Below are 18,417 nucleotides of genomic sequence, written 5' to 3' on the forward strand. Positions count from 1 at the left end.
TCCTTGTAAATATTGTCTATTTTATGTCGACTTCTATAGTACTTCAAATATATCCTCATACAAGAATGGCTTTAGTTGTTTCAAAAACCCACTATTAACAAGAGTTATGCTTATATTTCCTTTATTGAATATTTATGTCAATATTAAATGGATTCCATCAATTTCAGGTGACGAAAAACAAAACGTGGAAAGACATAGCTGGCTTACTAGGTATTGGGGCTTCTTCGTCCGCCGCTTACACGCTACGGAAGCACTACACAAAGAATCTGTTAGCTTACGAATGTCATTTTGATCGGGGTGGGATAGACCCGCAACCCATCATCAACCAGGTAGAAGCCTCCACTAAGAAGAAGAGCGGGAAGAACAATAACGCTGCTAATGCAGGTAAGGGTAAGAGACTTGACAATTCTTTGGATGTATCGTGAGTAGTGGTAGCTTAAAAATGTTTGCGCATATAGCGGCATGTGTTATTTGGATTTCCAATATTTTAGGATTATTTACGATCAAGTAAATATATTTACTTTACATATATCCTTTTTTTTAAACAGATTTTTTTGAACTAATTTAATCTTATAGTATGTTATGTATGGAACATGGTAGAGTGTAGTAAATTGTATATATATTTAACTTGCATGTTATTTACCACCTCTGTATTTAAAGTGGTACCATGACCGTTAAACTAGGGCCCAAATTCGATTTCCGGCGAAACATTTGTTTGTCTAATTACAAACGGGGCAACTATTTTGCCTAAAAATTAGCAGTAAAATTCGAAGCAGAAATGTGTGTGTACCTAACCTTTAAAATAGTCCTGCCAGTCATTATTTTTCTTCGTCTTTTATTTAATTGATAAAATAAATATCCACTGTGTATAAATAATCGGAGTCCATTTACTAGTAACTAATATTTTATATGTTACAGCAGGCAGTTCAAACAACGCTGAGCAATTTGCGGGAAGCGGCGCTGGCGGAGCACCTATTGACGCCTACCAGCCTCACTACGCGCCTTATCCGCCTCAACCAGCCCAGCAAGGTATAACACACGATCTTTACATATATACACATTCAACACAAGGATAATCACACACAACTTATCATCATGTACTTCGAAAGGGTCATTTGCGATATAACGCAGATAACTTATAAATAAAGCCGCATGATGCAAATTTTAAAACAGTTGACCTAAATGTCATTAATTATTTGAATCATCGCAATTAATCGTTTCGAGTGGACAGTACAAAACAAATATCAACAAAGTATTACTTCATAAAACATTATTTAAATAAGAGTGTTGACGCAATCATATTGAAATTTAAAACAAACATATAAAGGAATCGCCAATCAATTGTTTCAAGTTAATTGGCCTAAATCAGGATGGTTAGATTGTAAATATTTACCAAATAGAAGCACGATACTGCTGTCAATGTGCAAAATAGATGGTCACTATGAACACACAGATTTAAGCTTGTTCTATTTTTTTAGCTTGTAAGATTTTACACTCACGTCGAGAGAGTATAAATAGTGCCACTGACATAACTTGTTTAGACTCGAATACACACATGTAGTGTTGTTACTTATGAGGAAACTAAAATGTCTAAATGTAAAGTAAAAAATCTTCAAAGGTACTATTTATACAATATTTCGAATATTTAAAAAACATGATGATATTCTCTCGCATTCAAAATGCTCACATCATTTGTATCTATCATATAGTTGTAATATAGCTTATACTAACATAACAAATGCACAAGAATTCACCAAACTATGGATTTAATATCTAACAATCTCTTTTGATCCATACCAAAACTATGCAAATTTAGATGGCACTTTAATTTTAGAATACTTTTGATGCATAGAGTAGAAGATAGGAAACCATTTTCCTGGCTCTGGTTTGGTATCACGAGTTCAATACCACTTGCTTGATTGCCTTGTGTAAATATTATCCCTGTGCCAAAAGTATTCTATAACGTATAGTAAAAGTTTCCATTAGGGAGATAGTACGCAGCTAGTATTCCAAAACGTATTGTCACCATTTTGTTTTGAACGCAAGTATCAAACATCAGATTTTGAAAATGTTGGTCACCTGAGCGCTTAAAGCATGATTCAATACACAGTTTGAGTTTAATATTTTTGATTGTGCTATAAAAGTTCATTGTCCCTTTCAAATAAATCTTCTTGGGTAAATGTTGATACGTTTTGGAAAAGCATAGTATGGTACCGGGTGGTATAGCGTGGTGTGGTTGTAGGCGGCGGGGCGGGCGGGGACATCGCCGCGTCCAACCCGTTCGACGAGCCGCCCGGCCCGCGGAGACCGCCAGGTACATGCGTTAACACTTCACATGCGCACGTTTTCGACCAATGACCTTTAACCCACAAAAACGACTTAAATACATGACGCTTAGATTAGAAAGTTAAGTTTGTGACAAGATGGAAGCTTTGAGACCGAAAATTAGGTTTCTATATCCACAAACATAAAAATAAAGAACTTATGACCAAATTCTGTTAAAAAGCTATTGATAAATTATACAAATCCGTAATTTAATGTATAAGGGACATTTAATACATTTTTTAATCTTTAAAATTTGCTATTGCTTATGTCTAGATAATGTTATAGATTTAAAATTACTAATTGAACAAAGGATTGGTCTGAAACGTGTGCATAGTGCACATTATATGACAATCTAAAAGCTATATTTGTACAGTTGCTGTAATAAAAATAAATTGCTTTGTAATGATTCACCATGATCTGTGACTGTGTATCTTAAGGCCTCAAGTCTGCTGTTTGTGATTCTTGACACTTACTACTCTAACACCTGTATTCCATAAAAATCTTGACAAGATCTGAAATGTCTTCACTACAATTATTGTTTACTCAAGCAACCTTTTGGAATACGGGTCAAAGAAGAATGTTTCACACTTGCTCTTAACAGTTTTAACTTACAATAACACTTTAGAACATTGAAGTTTCGTCATTTAAATACATACCATTGAAGTGTGTGAACTTGATAGTGCTTTATAGTTTTTGTTGCTTAGTATAAAGTAGAATGTTTGTGTTTTACTTACATGTGTGATTTTGGTATTATTTCGTTTCATATACTGTTTATTGTATTTCAGGTTACCAACAAGGATATGGTTATGAATATGGGTCCCCGTATCCTGCTAATCGGCCAGTTTATCCGCCATATGGCCCTGAAGGGGATAGGTATGTTTATGATTATTATATAGTAGACTTACTGAAAATAATATTTATGATAATAAATACAGTTTGAGATTATTATTTAACTCTAAGCAGTATATTTAGTCTAATTTATTTTGTAAGTGAAGGAAAATGCTTTTTTAATTCAGTCATAAGTCGTTGGATAGTTCGTAGTAGGTTCGACCTAAGAGTGAATAAAATAAAGTTCCATGTGACAAATATACAATTGCAGGGGTTACAGTCCTGGTGAATACGGCCGATATGGCGGTTACGGCGGGCCGTATCGTGCAGGAGCACCCGCTCCGGGCCCTGGCGCGACTCCCGGAGCCCCGGCGCCACCGTCTCCGGCCGGGGCCCCTCCTGCGCAGCCCTACACGGACTATTACCGCCAACCGCACCCGCATCAACCACCACACCCCCCTCCACATCCGCCACACCCGCCACATTCGCCGCAACAACCGCATGAGGTATGTTTTTAAATATATAAAAAATTAGGTTACATAAATATCTTGTGAGTAAGTCTGTATTTGAACGTTCTCTATGATTACAGAATGGTAAGAAGTGTGTAATTGATCCAATTTCATACAAGAAACAATCTACTTTAGTGCAATATAAGTCAAAAAAATTCATTAAGTTTGTTGAGTGTTAATATTTGATTGTAATACATGTCCATATTAGGTACTGGTGAAATAAAACACATGTTTTATTACTCGAGACTTATTTGGAGCATGTTTATTTGTAGTTTCGGTTTACTCAATAAGTTAGTGCTGTAATATGTATAATATTATGTTGATGTTAATATTATTTTATCGCTTTTCTATTTATCCTTATTATATTAGATAACAAATTTGGTCAGTACTGTTAGCAACAACATAAATTATTATCTTTGATAATGAATGAGAGGGTACAGTGAAAATGTTATTTATGTCACTTTTATTATGTCTTGTGACTTCTTCTTTGTGAATGGAGATGACATGATGAAATATATATTCGTTGGTGTGCCATACCTAGCGTTTTAGAAGCTTTCCGCGTAACAAATATATTCAACGTCACCTACATTCACAAAGTATTTGAGCGTGTGCTTTGCACGCATTACGTGCACGTGTACGCGTACGCCGACTGATGCATTGGCGGTGTGTAGATTGCGTCGTGCGGCGGGCTGATGGGCTCGCAGCTCGCGAGGCAACTGGTGGCGCCGCTGCCCCCCGCCTCCAGACCATACGTACGGAACCACCGTTTGTACCACGCACTCCACACCGCTTCCCACCATTGGCGATACACTTTCCCACCTCGGGGCACTGTCGCGGATGTTGCTCGGCCACCTCGTAATTGATACCAGCGGATATCTTATTCGATAGTTCATTACTAACAGGTTTTCGTGCGGTGTGCAAATGCCAGGTATAGGCTGGTGGTATACGTAATTGAAAAAAAAGTTTTGGCATCAATTTTGTACTGAATGAGTAAATGGTAAAATATGTATGTCGAGCATATCAGTTACGTTGTGACGAGACAATGTCTATGCAAATTCAATTCCTCTGGTTTGTCAAAGCTATTGACGCACCAAAGTTTTGGACATTGCAGCGAGCCGGGCGGGACGTCGACTTCATACGTGGTTTTGGCTTCATTTAATTTCTCCGATAATACCACTCGCTTAACGAAATTCTCAAGCTATTCACTTTCAGTTTTCGTTAACAAGTTGGCTTGCGGTGTGAATAATTGGCTTTTCAACCGCGACGGTCGGTCGCTAACACGATCGCACATGCCGAAACCGACATTTTTCAAAATTTAACCCAACAAAGTGGAAGATAAGGTTTAGAGTGTGTGGTGGTGGCTTCACATCATAAACGGAATACTTTCACTTAATCATTTGCATGCTTTCACAGGATCATGTAAGCGAGCGAAGCTTTGTTATATCGCTGTTCTAGGGATTGTTCTTATAATCCGCTCTTAGTATACGGATCTATCATCGTTTATATTTTGTATGTGGGTTCACGGCTAGTGTATAAAGTGTTTCTAATCAAAAACATAGTGTCGTATTTTTTTAGTTTTCAAAAGTTTCAAATCTTTAGAAAAATCGACAATATGTTTTATATCATTGTCTATAATCATAATCTTCATTTTACTACTATTTGTTTGAAATTCTGAAAATAAAATATTGTCTAAAGATTACTAAAAATGGCATAACATTTTCGGCATTTCAACACCCATCACTAATCCATGGAGTGGGACGTTACAAACTATAGATTAAAATGTATTAATTATATCTATAACTACAGCAATACGGCGGCAAGGGCGCACCCCCGGTTCCTAATGCGGGTCCACCCGGCGTAGCTGGAGCACCTAGGCGGCATCCAGACTTCGCGAAGGAGCCCTACAATTCGAGTGCCCCACCCGGGGCGCCGCCGAGCCCCGCGGGGCCTCGATTTGGCGGCGGTTGGGGTCCCGGGTTTCAGCGTGCCGCATCACCTGGCTGGCGACCGCCCCACCACGCCCCCCTGCCCCACCATCAACAACCGGGATGGCCTCCACAGCCGCATCAGCCGCATCAACCCTACCATCCACCGGTATGTACACAAAATCAAACTAATATCTACTAATAATACCCGAGACATATTGGGCTACCTCGTCATCACTACCGCTTACGCTTATTTACAGATGGAAATTCCACTCACATTGATTAAATTGAATGGATAAAATATAGTTTTGCTAATCGTAACTAACGAATTGAAACTGTCAATACTTGCACTGATTGTGATATACCACCATTAATTCGCACTGATTAAACGTCTAACATTCATTCTAATTCCATTGTCCCGCTACAAATTCACAAACTTCCGGACACTGATTGTACGTCGAGCTTAGTATGAGAACCACGTTTAAATTTTCTTTGTTGACTTTCGTCTTTACTTCATTACGAATCTTCTCCTTGCTCATTCGTGTTAGCACACGAGTAATACGTGGTTCTCATACGGCCGGTGTTTTTGTAGGCGGCGGGCGGACCGACGTGGGGCGGGCCGCGGCCGCCGCAGGATCTCTCGCCCGCCGCGCCTTCGCCCGTGAGTCATGCGCTAATGCACCTTGCACTTTACATACATTTCATTATAACCATTATATTTCTTGTATTCTTTGTATAGTTTTATGTATGTATAATATTGCTAGCGAACTTTATTCATCTAACAGTAATATTGTCTTATACATTCTATATCGATTCTACTCGAATCGAATGATTAAATTTTTGAGCCTGTTTTGAAACACAGTTGTATAATGAAGCAATGTTTTCAGGGGGCGACATCTGGTGTCGGACAAATTAAACGAGAATTGACTTTCCCTCCGGAATGTGTGGAAGCGACGGTGCCCGCGCCTGAGAAAAGACGCAGACTGACAAAGGGTGACGTCGCCCCGGTGGACGCGTGGCGAATCATGATGGCGCTCAAATCGGGTCTTCTCGCGGAGACCTGCTGGGCTCTAGACATCCTCAATATTTTACTGTTTGACGACACCTGCATCGGCTTTTTCGGTCTCCAGCATCTGCCGGGTTTGCTCGATTTGCTGCTGGAGCACTTCCAACGGAGTCTCGCCGACGTGTTCGACGCGCCCGCCGCGGCTCCCGAGCCCTGGTACGCGCCGCCGGCGGTCCAAGAATCTATTGCGCCGCCACCTCGACGTATCGAGCCTCCCGACCCCGCAGATCGCATAAAGGTTACAACGGGCGAGAACTACACGCTGCAGTCGCGTCGTCGCGTGCCCGTCACTTTCGTAACTAAGCTGGACGACGACGCTCTTTTTGCGCCCGAGGATCCCGAAACCAACGACGACGTCGAGGACGTGATAGAGCCTTGGCAAACCGACACTGTCAGTAGATTCGACCACGTGATGCCCTGCTTCCGCGCCGAGTTCGTACACCTGCCGTTCGCACGGGTTCTGCCAGGCGAGCGAGCTCCCTCGCCGCCCGCGCCTCCGGCGTCGCCACACTCGGATGGACCCAGCGATACGCCTGCCCTTCCCGACACGGCCGACCCACCCCCCTCCGAACCGCCGTCGACGGCTACGGACGAAGGTGACAACCTGGAGGCGGAACCGATGGACATAGAACCGGAAAGAAAACCGGCGTTGCAAATTCGGGATTCCGCCGGAGTGCTCAAAAGACGACGTTTGGAGGACTACGAGGACGAATGCTACACGCGGGATGAGCCTAGCCTTAATCTTATCAACGAAACGCGGGACGCCCTCGCCAAGCGGTGTATAGCGTTATCCAACATTCTCCGCGGGCTGACCTTCGTGCCCGGAAACGAGGCGGAATTCTCGAGGTCGAGCGCTTTCTTAGCTCTCGCTGGAAAGCTACTGCTGTTACACCACGAACACGCGCCTCGGGCGGCCCGGGCCAAGGCCTACGAGCGTGCCGCCAGAGACGAGGTGGACGCGGATGCGTGCTGCTCCAGCCTGAAGGGCGAGAGCGAGTGGTGGTGGGACACGTTGGCGCAACTACGGGAGGATGCGCTGGTCTGCTGCGCCAACATCGCCGGCAGCGTAGAGCTGTCCGGTCAATCGGAAGCAGTGGCGAGGCCGCTTCTGGACGGCCTCCTACACTGGAGCGTGTGTCCCGCGGCCGTCGCCGGCGACGCCCCTCCGACGGCCTCCCCGGCGTCGCCCTTGTCTCCTAGAAGATTAGCCCTAGAGGCGCTTTGTAAATTGTGTGTGACGGATGCGAACGTAGATCTCGTGCTGGCGACGCCCCCGCGAGGGCGTATCGCCGCGTTGTGTGCGGGGCTGGCGCGGGACCTGTGCCGGCCCGAGCGGCCCGTGGTGCGGGAGTTCGCGGTTAATCTGCTGCATTACCTAGCGGGGGCGGGCGGTACCGCGGCCCGCGAGGTGGCTACGCACGCGCCCGCCGTGGCGCAGCTGGTCGCTTTTATTGAGAGGGCGGAGCAGACGGCTCTCGGCGTCGCTAACCAGCACGGGGTGGCGGCGCTCCGAGATAACCCAGACGCGATGGGTACGTCCCTGGACATGTTGAGGCGAGCGGCCGCCACGCTGCTGCGTCTTGCGGAGCACCCCGAAAACCGGCCGCTGATCCGCCGCCACGAGAGGAGGCTGCTGTCACTGGTAATGAGCCAGATCTTGGACCAGAAGGTCGCGCACGAGCTGGCCGGGGTGCTGTACCACTGCAGCCAACAAAAGTGTGACGAACCGCAGGAAGAGTGAGTGAACAGTGCCGTGAGTGAGAGGCGAGTGGCGGCGGGCGGCGGCGTACCGATGGGTACGTGTACATATAGCGATAGCGCCCCGCCCGCCCTACGCGCCGAGCGTGTACAATCTGAATTTCGTTATTTATGTCCACGATGATTTATTTACAAGAATGTCAATGTGCTATAATCGATTTCTATTGTTCGATTGAAAAACAGATGTATTATAACTCGTAATTTTGATTTTTATAATAAAATGGGACTTGAATCTGTTGATTGGTTTTATGATGGAGATTTTATACCGAATACCTCTAGAGTAGGTTTGGAGCGAGGAGCTTATGTGGGCGATAAGTTTTAGTTAAGTTTAATGTGAATTATTACAATAATCTATAATATATTGAAATTGAATCTGATTTTATTTTCTTTTCAAATTGGCTCTTGATTCCATACAACACCTAGTATTCAAATATTACGCATTATTTCTTTAAGAAAATGCATAAACACGATGTAGATAACAATTGGCATTGGAAACATTTAAATATAAGATGTTTGGTTTAACAATAAATTTTACACACCGATACTGTAACAGGTATCACTTGAAGTTGTCTTCACATTGTACACCATTGTTTTAACATTAAATTGTAATCTACATTACTCTTCGTAGAACATTAGTATTGACTGCATAGAAATCTGGCAGTTATGGTTTCTTTGAAATGTGACAATTCTTTATTCAACTTTTTCAGTCATTTTATTTCTAGTAGTGTTTTTGGATAACAATTTTGCTAAATTCTAATTTATACATTTATTGTGATAAATTATTTTTTTATTATGTAAATTCAAATGTCCATCGATCCGAATAAAGTTATACGATGGAGTGCCAGTCAAGCGATAGTAAGAAATTATTTAAAGTATTCGATGCAGCTAAACGCAAGAGGGCAAGAAAAAAGCATGAAGGCTACGAAGATAGCAATTCGGTAGCCACCGATGAGTCTGTTGGAGTAAGTATGAGATTGAGCAGTTTCTGTCCTTCGTAGCTAATGTTAAACTATTCAAATAATATGTACAACGGGTACCTTTGCACACAATTAATTTGAAAATAGGAGAACCTTCTATGAAAAAAGATATTGTAGTGATATTAAAATGCAGGTATGTCACGGAAATGGTCGACGAGGTACCTCCGCCAAGACTAGCTTGCAAGATATTCCCGCTAAAGCGATAGATCAGGAAGTAGCACCTACAAAGAGGTTTTTAAATTGATAAAGTATAACCTAGTTTAATTAGGGAAGCTTTTTCACTAACTTCGCTCCTTATAGTAGATTAAGGATACTTACGTGTTAACAAAAAGGATTTTTAAACTACATATGTTATGACTGAGTAAAAGAAGTAGTGTACCTTATTATACATTTACATGAGATAGTTGCTTCTCAAATTGCTCTATTTTGATATTGTAATCTAAAAATTATAGTGAATATTTATACCGCATTGGTTGTTATGTACTTTGCTTTATCTCCCAAAAAATAACCAAAACATTCCGGCATATGACAGCAGTCCATCAGTATCGCAATCCCAAGTTGGAGATCGCCGCCCAAGGTCGCCTCGAAGACAACGGAGATCCATGTAAGACGTTGTGTGATAAATAAAACTAAATATAGACTTAATAGGTAGATTAAGAAATAAAAATAAATAGGTAAGTATCGAACTGATGACTGAATAGCAGTATGTTTAGTAATTGGTACGGATTTTGATATTGGTGCATATGTATTAGGACATTAGACATTTATGGTGTAATTTCTTATTAGGGCAATTATATATATAATGATCATCGAAAAACGATTATGTTCTCAGTAATTCATAAACTTTGTTAATCAGTTTTATGTATTTAATTAAAGTTTATCACATAACAATTGTACTAAATCTACGCTATATGTTACTAACTCTTTTATCAAAAAATTATGACAATTAAGGTATAAATGCTACAAAAAAAAATACAGTTACAATATATAAAGGATAAAAAAAATACCAGCAAAACAGCGGATTAGGTTCGAGATAGGCACTTAATAAGTTCTACGTCATTATATACTACAATTTAGATATTACACAGTATTTCTTACGAATATAGTTCATCCAAAGAATAATTAGACCAAACTGCTAGGTATATATCCCCATGTCTTAATGATGCTTGCTTAAGTACTGAACGAATATAGACGCTTTTTCAGGCGTGACGGAGTATCACTTGCCTTGAAAGCTGGACTTGTGTCAACTCCTCGATCGATGTCTCCGCCTCAGGTACATTTTTAGTTTCTAAAATCTAATATTGATGTAAACGTTGTCGACGGTGTTGGTAAAATCATGTCGACCAGGAACTCTGATATCTTGCCCTAATGCAGAGGTATTTCCTACTTTATGATCGCATTTAAACGTATCTCTTATAATATAAAATATATTTAATGTATATTTCTAGGATGCAGATGACGTCATCGATCCAATTCCCAAAGATCAAGATTCCTTTATTTATGCCTTTTTAGAAGAAGCCATCAAACGTGATAAGAAAAAGTGAGATTTTATTTAAGTACTATTGCCTGCTTATTTGTTAATCTTTCTATAAGAAAGATTAACAAATATAGTTTAGAGGTTAGTCACATATGAATAAAGTGCAAACCAATGTCTTTAGGATTTTGCACGACGTAATTCCTCTTATTTTTTTATTTACGAATTGTTACGAAGATATATATACAGTTGGCGTCATTAAGTATTCAGCAAATATAATTTAGAACATTAGAAGAATTTCACTGAGACTAAGCTAAATCAGCATTAATTACGCTTCTATGCTTTATTACATATTCTAGTTTTAATAATTATACAATAAATCTAATTTTAACCGTATCCGATATACCTATTGTTGCGATATTTGTAAGTTAACCAACCTTCAGTACACAATTACCTATGTTCTCGTTCCATAGTTGAATATCTCAGGTTAAGTATTTTTTTAAATCAGGCAGCGCCACGCCAAGAAGCACGAGCATCGTGGTAGTCGCGATAGAGACTGTTCAGCTTCGAGGGAACGCCATCATCATCATAAATATCGGGATGACTATAAAGAAAGGGAAAAGTAAGTAATTCATAACGCCATCGGATGGTAATTTTGTATAAACAATGGGTTCGTGTAGGCCAGAGGTCCGCAGTACTATAATGCCTTTGAAAGACGTGGTTTCGCATTTCCCTAATATTAATATGAATAAGTATCACTAAAATACAAATGACCTCTGCTCTTTCTCGTGCATTAGACTTTTATGCGTTTGCAATATATTATCTGTCAAATTATACCTAGTCCAGCAGGCTTTCTATCAGAACCTATCTTCTGATAGAAATGACAATGCATTTTTTTAAATGAAGTAATGTAATATTAGTAAAATTTATACATGCCTACATATTTATTAAAGTCTCAGCATAAAATATTCTATTCGAAATGTCCACCTTAAGCTTTTATACAGTGTTTGGCCACGAAGCTAAGAATTTACACACTGTTTTCAAGGGAAATTTCGCCACTTGCTCCAAAGACTTTTTAAGAGGCTCAATGTCGCCGTATCGTTTAGAGCAGGCTGTCCTTAAAAACTGACCATAATTCGAAGTATAAAGGGTTGAGGTGTGGTCTAGATAAGAGTCAATCTTCAGCTCTTATAAAGTCCGGAACCTTTGTTTCAAGCAAGTCTTGGGTAGTTCGTGCCTTGTGACCAAGTGCAGAATCCAGCTGTAAAGTCCACGGTATATTTTTAAAAAATCGTATTGCTGAGAGGATTCACAACATAACCGAAGATGCAGTACGTATCTTGATACACTTTTGCTGAAGTTTTCACTCCTGTTTGAAAATGTTTTTATGTAACAGTATTTATGGCCAGACTAGTTATAATATTATAAAAAGTTACTTTGTAAGGTTTTTATTACAGAGTTAAAGAAAAGCCTCGCGCACCGCCCGTCGACCAAGGTGCTCTGCTTGAGACATTCGCCAAACTGTGTGTTCAAATGTCTGAAAAGACGGCGAATTATGATAGTAAGCAAATAGTAAGTAAAAATATATACTTTATGTTCTATGTTGACCCCAGCATATGGCTTAATACGTTTTCTGCTTATGTATAAAAAATTGCCTAACATTTACAACTATAACTTCAGCATTTAATTTTGTAATGCAGGCTCGAACACAAAGCCACAAATCACTTCAATGTGAAGTGGTTTCACGAAAAGATTCATACAACGTTGAACAACGACCAGTGCGGCTCAGCCGCGAGCAATCCAGAGATGTCTCACCTGCCTACACTCGAAGCTATGAAAAATTCCGACCTAAAGGCCAAAGCCGTGAAAATATCCCCATAGATCGTAAAGATAGATGTGTTTGCTGTGTCAAAGACAAAGAACGCTATTCAAGTAAACTTGACGTTAGCAGGAAAACTAACGATGATTATCCGCCTGAGCGTGTGCAAACTAGAATATTTGATGATGAATATTACAAATCACGGCGTAGAGATTACAAAGATTATGAGGAAAGGGCTATCCCTATGGATACGGGATCCCGTTATTACGAGGACAGAAAACGGTATTGCGAACAAAAAACCAGTAGAAGTTTTGATGTACACAATGTTCACGACGATGATAAATATAGGCGTTCTGTTAGAAGCGAAGGAGTGAAGGATAAAGAATACGATGACTTCAAAAGGAGATTCAATGATCGACAGATTAAAGACAGATACTATGATGAAAGAGAGAGAAGTTTCTCTCATGTTCCTAAGGAAAGACGTTCGAGGCGGAATATAGAAAGATTTGAGAGGAGTTCTATTGCGTCAAAAGATGAGAATTACAAGGACCGAGAGAGGTATTCGGAGAGAGAAAGAGATTCAGGCCTAAGTGTGGCGGATGGCGAGACTAGTACAATAAGTGGAAGGAGTAATTATTTGAGAGTTGTCAAGGTATGATCTTATTATTTATTAGTAGATTGTGAAACATAGTTAACTCCTGCCGTTTGGTTTTTAGCAAGAGATATCGGAACAAAGGGAGGCGATGGACAAAATGATGCGACTATGGAAAGAGCTGATGCGGTGCTTCAAAGGCGTTTCACAAACACCATCTCGTGACAAAGACCAGGTAAATTATTTAAAGCGGTCAGCTATCGCTATGAGTACTAATTATAACAGAGTCAATTCAAACAAAAACAAAAGAAAAATTCTTGAAAGGCCGGTAACGCACACGCGAGCCGGCGGTATCATGTTAAGCCTCTTGTCCGTTTGCCCCGTTATATAAAAACAAAAGTGCTTCGACGATGTTTGAAGTGAAATATTTTATTTTTAAAATACAATAAATATATCGTATTCGTATAGCCCTTAGATTTTTTGAAATTTAATAATTTATCGTTTTTATCTATTGCAAATGAAGTATAAAGAAATAATCATTACAGCAAGAATCAGCTGAACACATGCAAGAATCTGCAGCAGCCCAACTTCGCCTATGGCGGGAATGTATGCGACGGTACGAGACTGTCGCGAGGGATGTAGGGGATACGGACGCCCGGCTTATGGTAAGTCAAAGTCAAAAATCATTTATTCATATAGTGTCAATGTACACTTATGAACGTCGAAAAAAGAAATATACATTAAATTCTTCTAATTATAAATTTACTGCCAGTTCTCAAATCAAGGGCGTAGATCGGACGAGAAGAACTGGCAATAAACTCACCGCCACTCCTTTTAATCGCCGAGTTTGTTTTTGTATTACACGTTTGTAAGGAGCTGCAACCATAACACCATGTTCCACATGACATGAGCAGGAGGCATGGTGAAATAGGAGCAAGCACTTACATTGGATTATTACATTCGTGGGAACAACACTTATTGTAATAACTTTCCCTTGAATAGTTCACAAAACGCACAAGACTCACTAAAAGCTTAGGGCGTGATTAATGAATAAAATTGACAAAATTGTGATCAAGGAGCTGCAACCATTACACCATGTCCCACATGGCATGTTAACTAATAAATAATAATAAGATAAATTAAAAACAAAGATTTGTCTCAGATTGTCAAAGATCCTCTGTCAGCAGGAGGCATCGTTAGATATTTTGTAGTAAAGAATCTATTTTAAAATAATATTTACATAAGTGATGTAATTGAATTGTAGTAAAGTTGCTCGAGGTACATTATTTAAAAATCAAATGCTTAAGGGTCATATTAATGCTATTTTGCTAACTATAATTCATTCCGTGACTAGGCTAACTAGCTAGGTGTGCGTAACGAAAATTTATTAGCCCAAGTTGTTTTGGTATTTATTCGTGTTTTACAAGACATTTGCGTCGAATTGAATAAATTAAAAGGCCAAGTCCTTTAAATCTGTATACGCTAAAAGTGGAAGAATAAAGAAATACAAAGTAACAAAACTAAATAATTTAAATAATATTTGTTCATTTACTATTTGTAGATCCTGCATAATATGTTGTAGTTAATAATTTTCATATTTTTTCTTCCTGCAACAGATTGCTTTTCGCGGATTCAAACATTTGTTTCAGTTTTTTTTTGGTGACAGTGCGCATATCATCATAAGTAAATATAGTTTAATATAAGTTACCATTTTATAGGAGGAAATAAACAAGCAGAGGTCTGAAATGTCCGAGATGGCCAGTATGTGGCAGGAATGTCTCCAGCGATACCGAGACATGAGCAACGACTTTAACAATCTCAAACAGCAGGTATTAAATTACTACCATATTGAATTCTTCAAGACAGTATGTCTTATTATTCGTCTGTTCACTATTTATTTTATAATCCTACTGCTAATAAAAAATAAATATAATAACAAAAAATAACACTAAAAACATACCTTACTTACCTACAAAAAGCTTCACAAATTTGCAAAAGGGAACGAAAAATAATAATTATTCAAAACATTTAACTTAGATACCTAATTTGGCTGTGTTGTGTGATGGTGTAAAAGTGAGGGTAGGTGTGTATATAAATGCGTAATTGCAGCCAAAATTAAAAAAACAACAAAACGTAATCTTATGCGCTAAATCGATCTTAATTCCGGTACCGTACAATCGTTTTTTTAGTATCATTATTTATTATGTATCTTATTGAACAAACTACGACTCACCTAGTATAAACCCGTTCGTATAAGGGCTTACGTTATAGGCTAATTGAATGTGTCCTACACATTCAATTCCTAAAATATCCTTTTCCGGTCGGTTTCTTATTATTTGTTGTTATTATATTATATAACCTTTTGAATTTTAGTTGGCAACATCGGAAAGTCCCACTAGAGCCCCTCAAGCTCCTGTGGTGTGCGCCGAGGGCGAAGGAATTCCTCCCGCGGCGCCCTACCGACTTCCGCCCACAGGATATATACCACCGGTTAGTTAACCGCAACTGCGAGCCGTCTACATCTATTGGGCCAAATAATCTCCAATCAATCATTGTGTAACCTATAACAAATAGCTAATTATTTATTTCTTATTACAAATTTACGAAAATACATTTCCCAATATCCAATACAAACTATTATTTTATTTAAAATGCATACATATGTATATTAACGCGTTTCAGATGCCCCCAATGCCACCATACATGAACGGATCGCCTCTTCGCCCCCGTGCTTCCGCTCCCCCTGCTTGGTGGTGGGGCGAAGGCCCGCAGCCTGCACGCCGGCGCTCTTCCCCCGACTCTTGCACATCTAGGGAACGACGTCACCACCACAAAGATAGAGAGAGAGGTAATTCTTTAATTTATCGACAATTGTGTTCTAATGCATAACCATAGTTTTCGCCAACAATACAGGTCTTTCAATTTTTGCACTTTGTTTTTGTTAATATTTCAAAAACAATTGAGCAACTTACAGTTGTAATTAGTATTTAGATTATAGGCAAATAATAATAATAATTACACAAAATCTACTTGAAAATATGCGCAAAAATATACTAGATTTTTATATTTTTTTAATTTAATTTTAGACTCCTCCCGGTACAAAGAAAAATCTAAACCAAGTGGCGCGCGATCAGAGCATCGTCATCGGAAGAGATAATATAAAAGAGCCAATTCCTATATATTTACCGAATCCTACGTCTATACATCGAACCGAACGTAAAACCGATATAAGAAGACGGTCCTACCCTAAACACCAGTATTACAATTTATTGACAATTGACATTAATAATAATTATTATTATTGCACAGATTTATTTATTTTCTATGTAAAACTAAGCAGTAAAAACATTAAAATTTATAGTGTTAGCAATTTTTTTTCAGTTGTGGCTACATTTTGTAAAAACGTTATTCTAATATAAATTCTTTTTTCAAATATGGATTTTATATAATGTGTACATTTAATATAAAATTACATAAATTAAAATGGTTTTAATTGTTTATTACAAATTATAAGTTCCTTCCCTATAAGGCATCTGATGCTTGATCAGATATCTGACATATACATATGTATGTATGTAAGCTTGTAGCTAATCAAAACATAAGGTACTGTGGAAGAGGGATCGTTTCCTGTTCCTCCAAACCAGTCTAATCACTGACTGGCCGGCCTGAAGGCCCCAGTGGCTAAGGTTCTGAAGTTGTGTGTGTACTTTATATCTTTATTGGCCAATCAGCTACAAAGTATAAGACAGTGCCAACTCTTTAAAACCCAAAATAAGAAGCAAAAAGCTAAATATGTAAATAAGACCCTTGGACGAGGCCTTCACCTGAGGCAGGCAGGGTTCTTGCACAGTAATTAGTAAATAGATATTTATAACTCAGTAGGTACATATAAAAAATAAGTTTTATTAAGTTTAGTTTGTTGTTTGCAAGAAATAAAACGGCTTTTATTTCTGATTAAAAAAAGTGACGATGTTCGCTAGTTCTTTTAGTCCGTTCTACGCTCTTCATTTCAAAACTGACAGAATTAGGTAAAAATCAACTTAAAATGTGTATCATAATTTACCTACATCAATAAATATCGGCTCGTTGACTTTGTCTATCCGTACCGGAACGTTCTGGTGCCTGTAGTCTAAACGCTGCTGCGTGAACTCTCGGTCTGGCCTCGACTAAATCCAGTCCAATTTAACTCGAGAAGGTATGAGTTTTCCGCTAAAAAACACCCTATGCTTCCTTTCGAAGACCCTCTCCTTTATTTCACAGCCAGCATCGGTATACTGGTTGACATATCAAACGACGTTCAGTTTCGCGGTCATGAAACGAAGGTTAAATTAGCCTCCAAAAAGATACCCGTGCTCAGCAAGGCGAGACGGTACTACACACCGAGCTATCACTTGCGACTGTATAAAGCGCAAATTCGGTCCCACATGTAGTACTGTTCTCAATGGGTGCGTTCCCCAGTACCAGCTCCTTCCACTTGAACCTGTTTAACCAAGAGCGGTTTGAATCGTCGACGAACAGTTCTCTCTGCGTCTTATAACCCATTTCCCATAGAGAGTGCCAGGGGTTGTTGTTTAATACCAGTGGCCGAGTTTCATCGTCGAACGTTAAGACAATATACAAAATCTCATGCGAATTTCATCGACGTTCGTCGTTCCACAATTGAGCATTTTTAAGGCAGTTTTTTCGCGCACCATTACTATGTGGAACACACAGGTGAACGAACCAATTCTAACCATTCATTCCACCATTCCTCTTTGAACCATTCTTAATAGGCCAGAAAGGCACATTCGCACTCTCTGGCATTAAGAGTGTCCATGGGCGGCGGTATCACTTAACATCGAGAGAGCCTCTTGCCCTCAACTCTATAAAAAAACTGCTTTGCCTTTAGTACCATAGTATTTACATTTCACAATCAACTCCTCAAATGAACCTACATTTCGTTAGCTTACAAAACCTTCCTTTTTACTGACCTAAGCAAATATTTTCTAGTTCATGTCATAGTAAGTAAAGGTTCCAAGTCAACAGTCAAAGACCCATAATTACTTGGATACGATAGCGCCTCGATCTGTTGCCAAGGGGGAACGGAAATTAATAAGGAGAAGCAATCCTTCGTTGAACAGAATTTCCAGTTTTGTATTAGATGT

The 18,417-nt window shown here is 39.4% G+C and overlaps 2 protein-coding genes across 13 annotated transcripts in view; both read left to right on the plus strand.

Annotated features, from left to right (window-relative positions):
- The window catches only part of LOC123710160 (trithorax group protein osa), a 71,497-nt gene extending 62,849 nt beyond the window's left edge, over nt 1–8,648 (plus strand). For 5 of the 12 annotated variants that reach the window (XM_045661896.1, XM_045661897.1, XM_045661901.1 and 2 more), the window contains 8 exons: nt 168–390; nt 919–1,029; nt 2,243–2,314; nt 3,111–3,198; nt 3,425–3,659; nt 4,334–4,414; nt 5,469–5,756; nt 6,475–8,648. In XM_045661896.1, coding sequence (XP_045517852.1) covers nt 168–390; nt 919–1,029; nt 2,243–2,314; nt 3,111–3,198; nt 3,425–3,659; nt 4,334–4,414; nt 5,469–5,756; nt 6,475–8,394 — 3,018 coding nt within the window. In that variant the 3' untranslated portion in view covers nt 8,395–8,648. The remainder of the gene's footprint in view (nt 1–167; nt 391–918; nt 1,030–2,242; nt 2,315–3,110; nt 3,199–3,424; nt 3,660–4,333; nt 4,415–5,468; nt 5,757–6,474) is intronic. The other 7 variants (XM_045661898.1, XM_045661899.1, XM_045661900.1 and 4 more) reach the window with 7 other exon arrangements.
- Nucleotides 8,649–9,122: 474 nt separating this feature from the next.
- On the plus strand, nt 9,123–16,655 carry LOC123710162. Its single transcript, XM_045661909.1, has 14 exons — nt 9,123–9,373; nt 9,522–9,619; nt 9,921–9,992; nt 10,592–10,661; nt 10,837–10,928; nt 11,371–11,484; nt 12,320–12,434; nt 12,563–13,333; nt 13,398–13,508; nt 13,819–13,938; nt 14,992–15,102; nt 15,647–15,763; nt 15,956–16,121; nt 16,360–16,655. The coding sequence occupies exons 1-14, from the start codon at nt 9,245–9,247 to the stop codon at nt 16,428–16,430; spliced, it is 2,157 nt and encodes a 718-aa protein (XP_045517865.1). The 5' UTR covers nt 9,123–9,244; the 3' UTR covers nt 16,431–16,655.
- Nucleotides 16,656–18,417: the final 1,762 nt, after the last annotated feature.

Source organism: Pieris brassicae, chromosome 5 (assembly GCF_905147105.1).
Source record: "Pieris brassicae chromosome 5, ilPieBrab1.1, whole genome shotgun sequence".
Taxonomy (NCBI): domain Eukaryota; kingdom Metazoa; phylum Arthropoda; class Insecta; order Lepidoptera; family Pieridae; genus Pieris; species Pieris brassicae.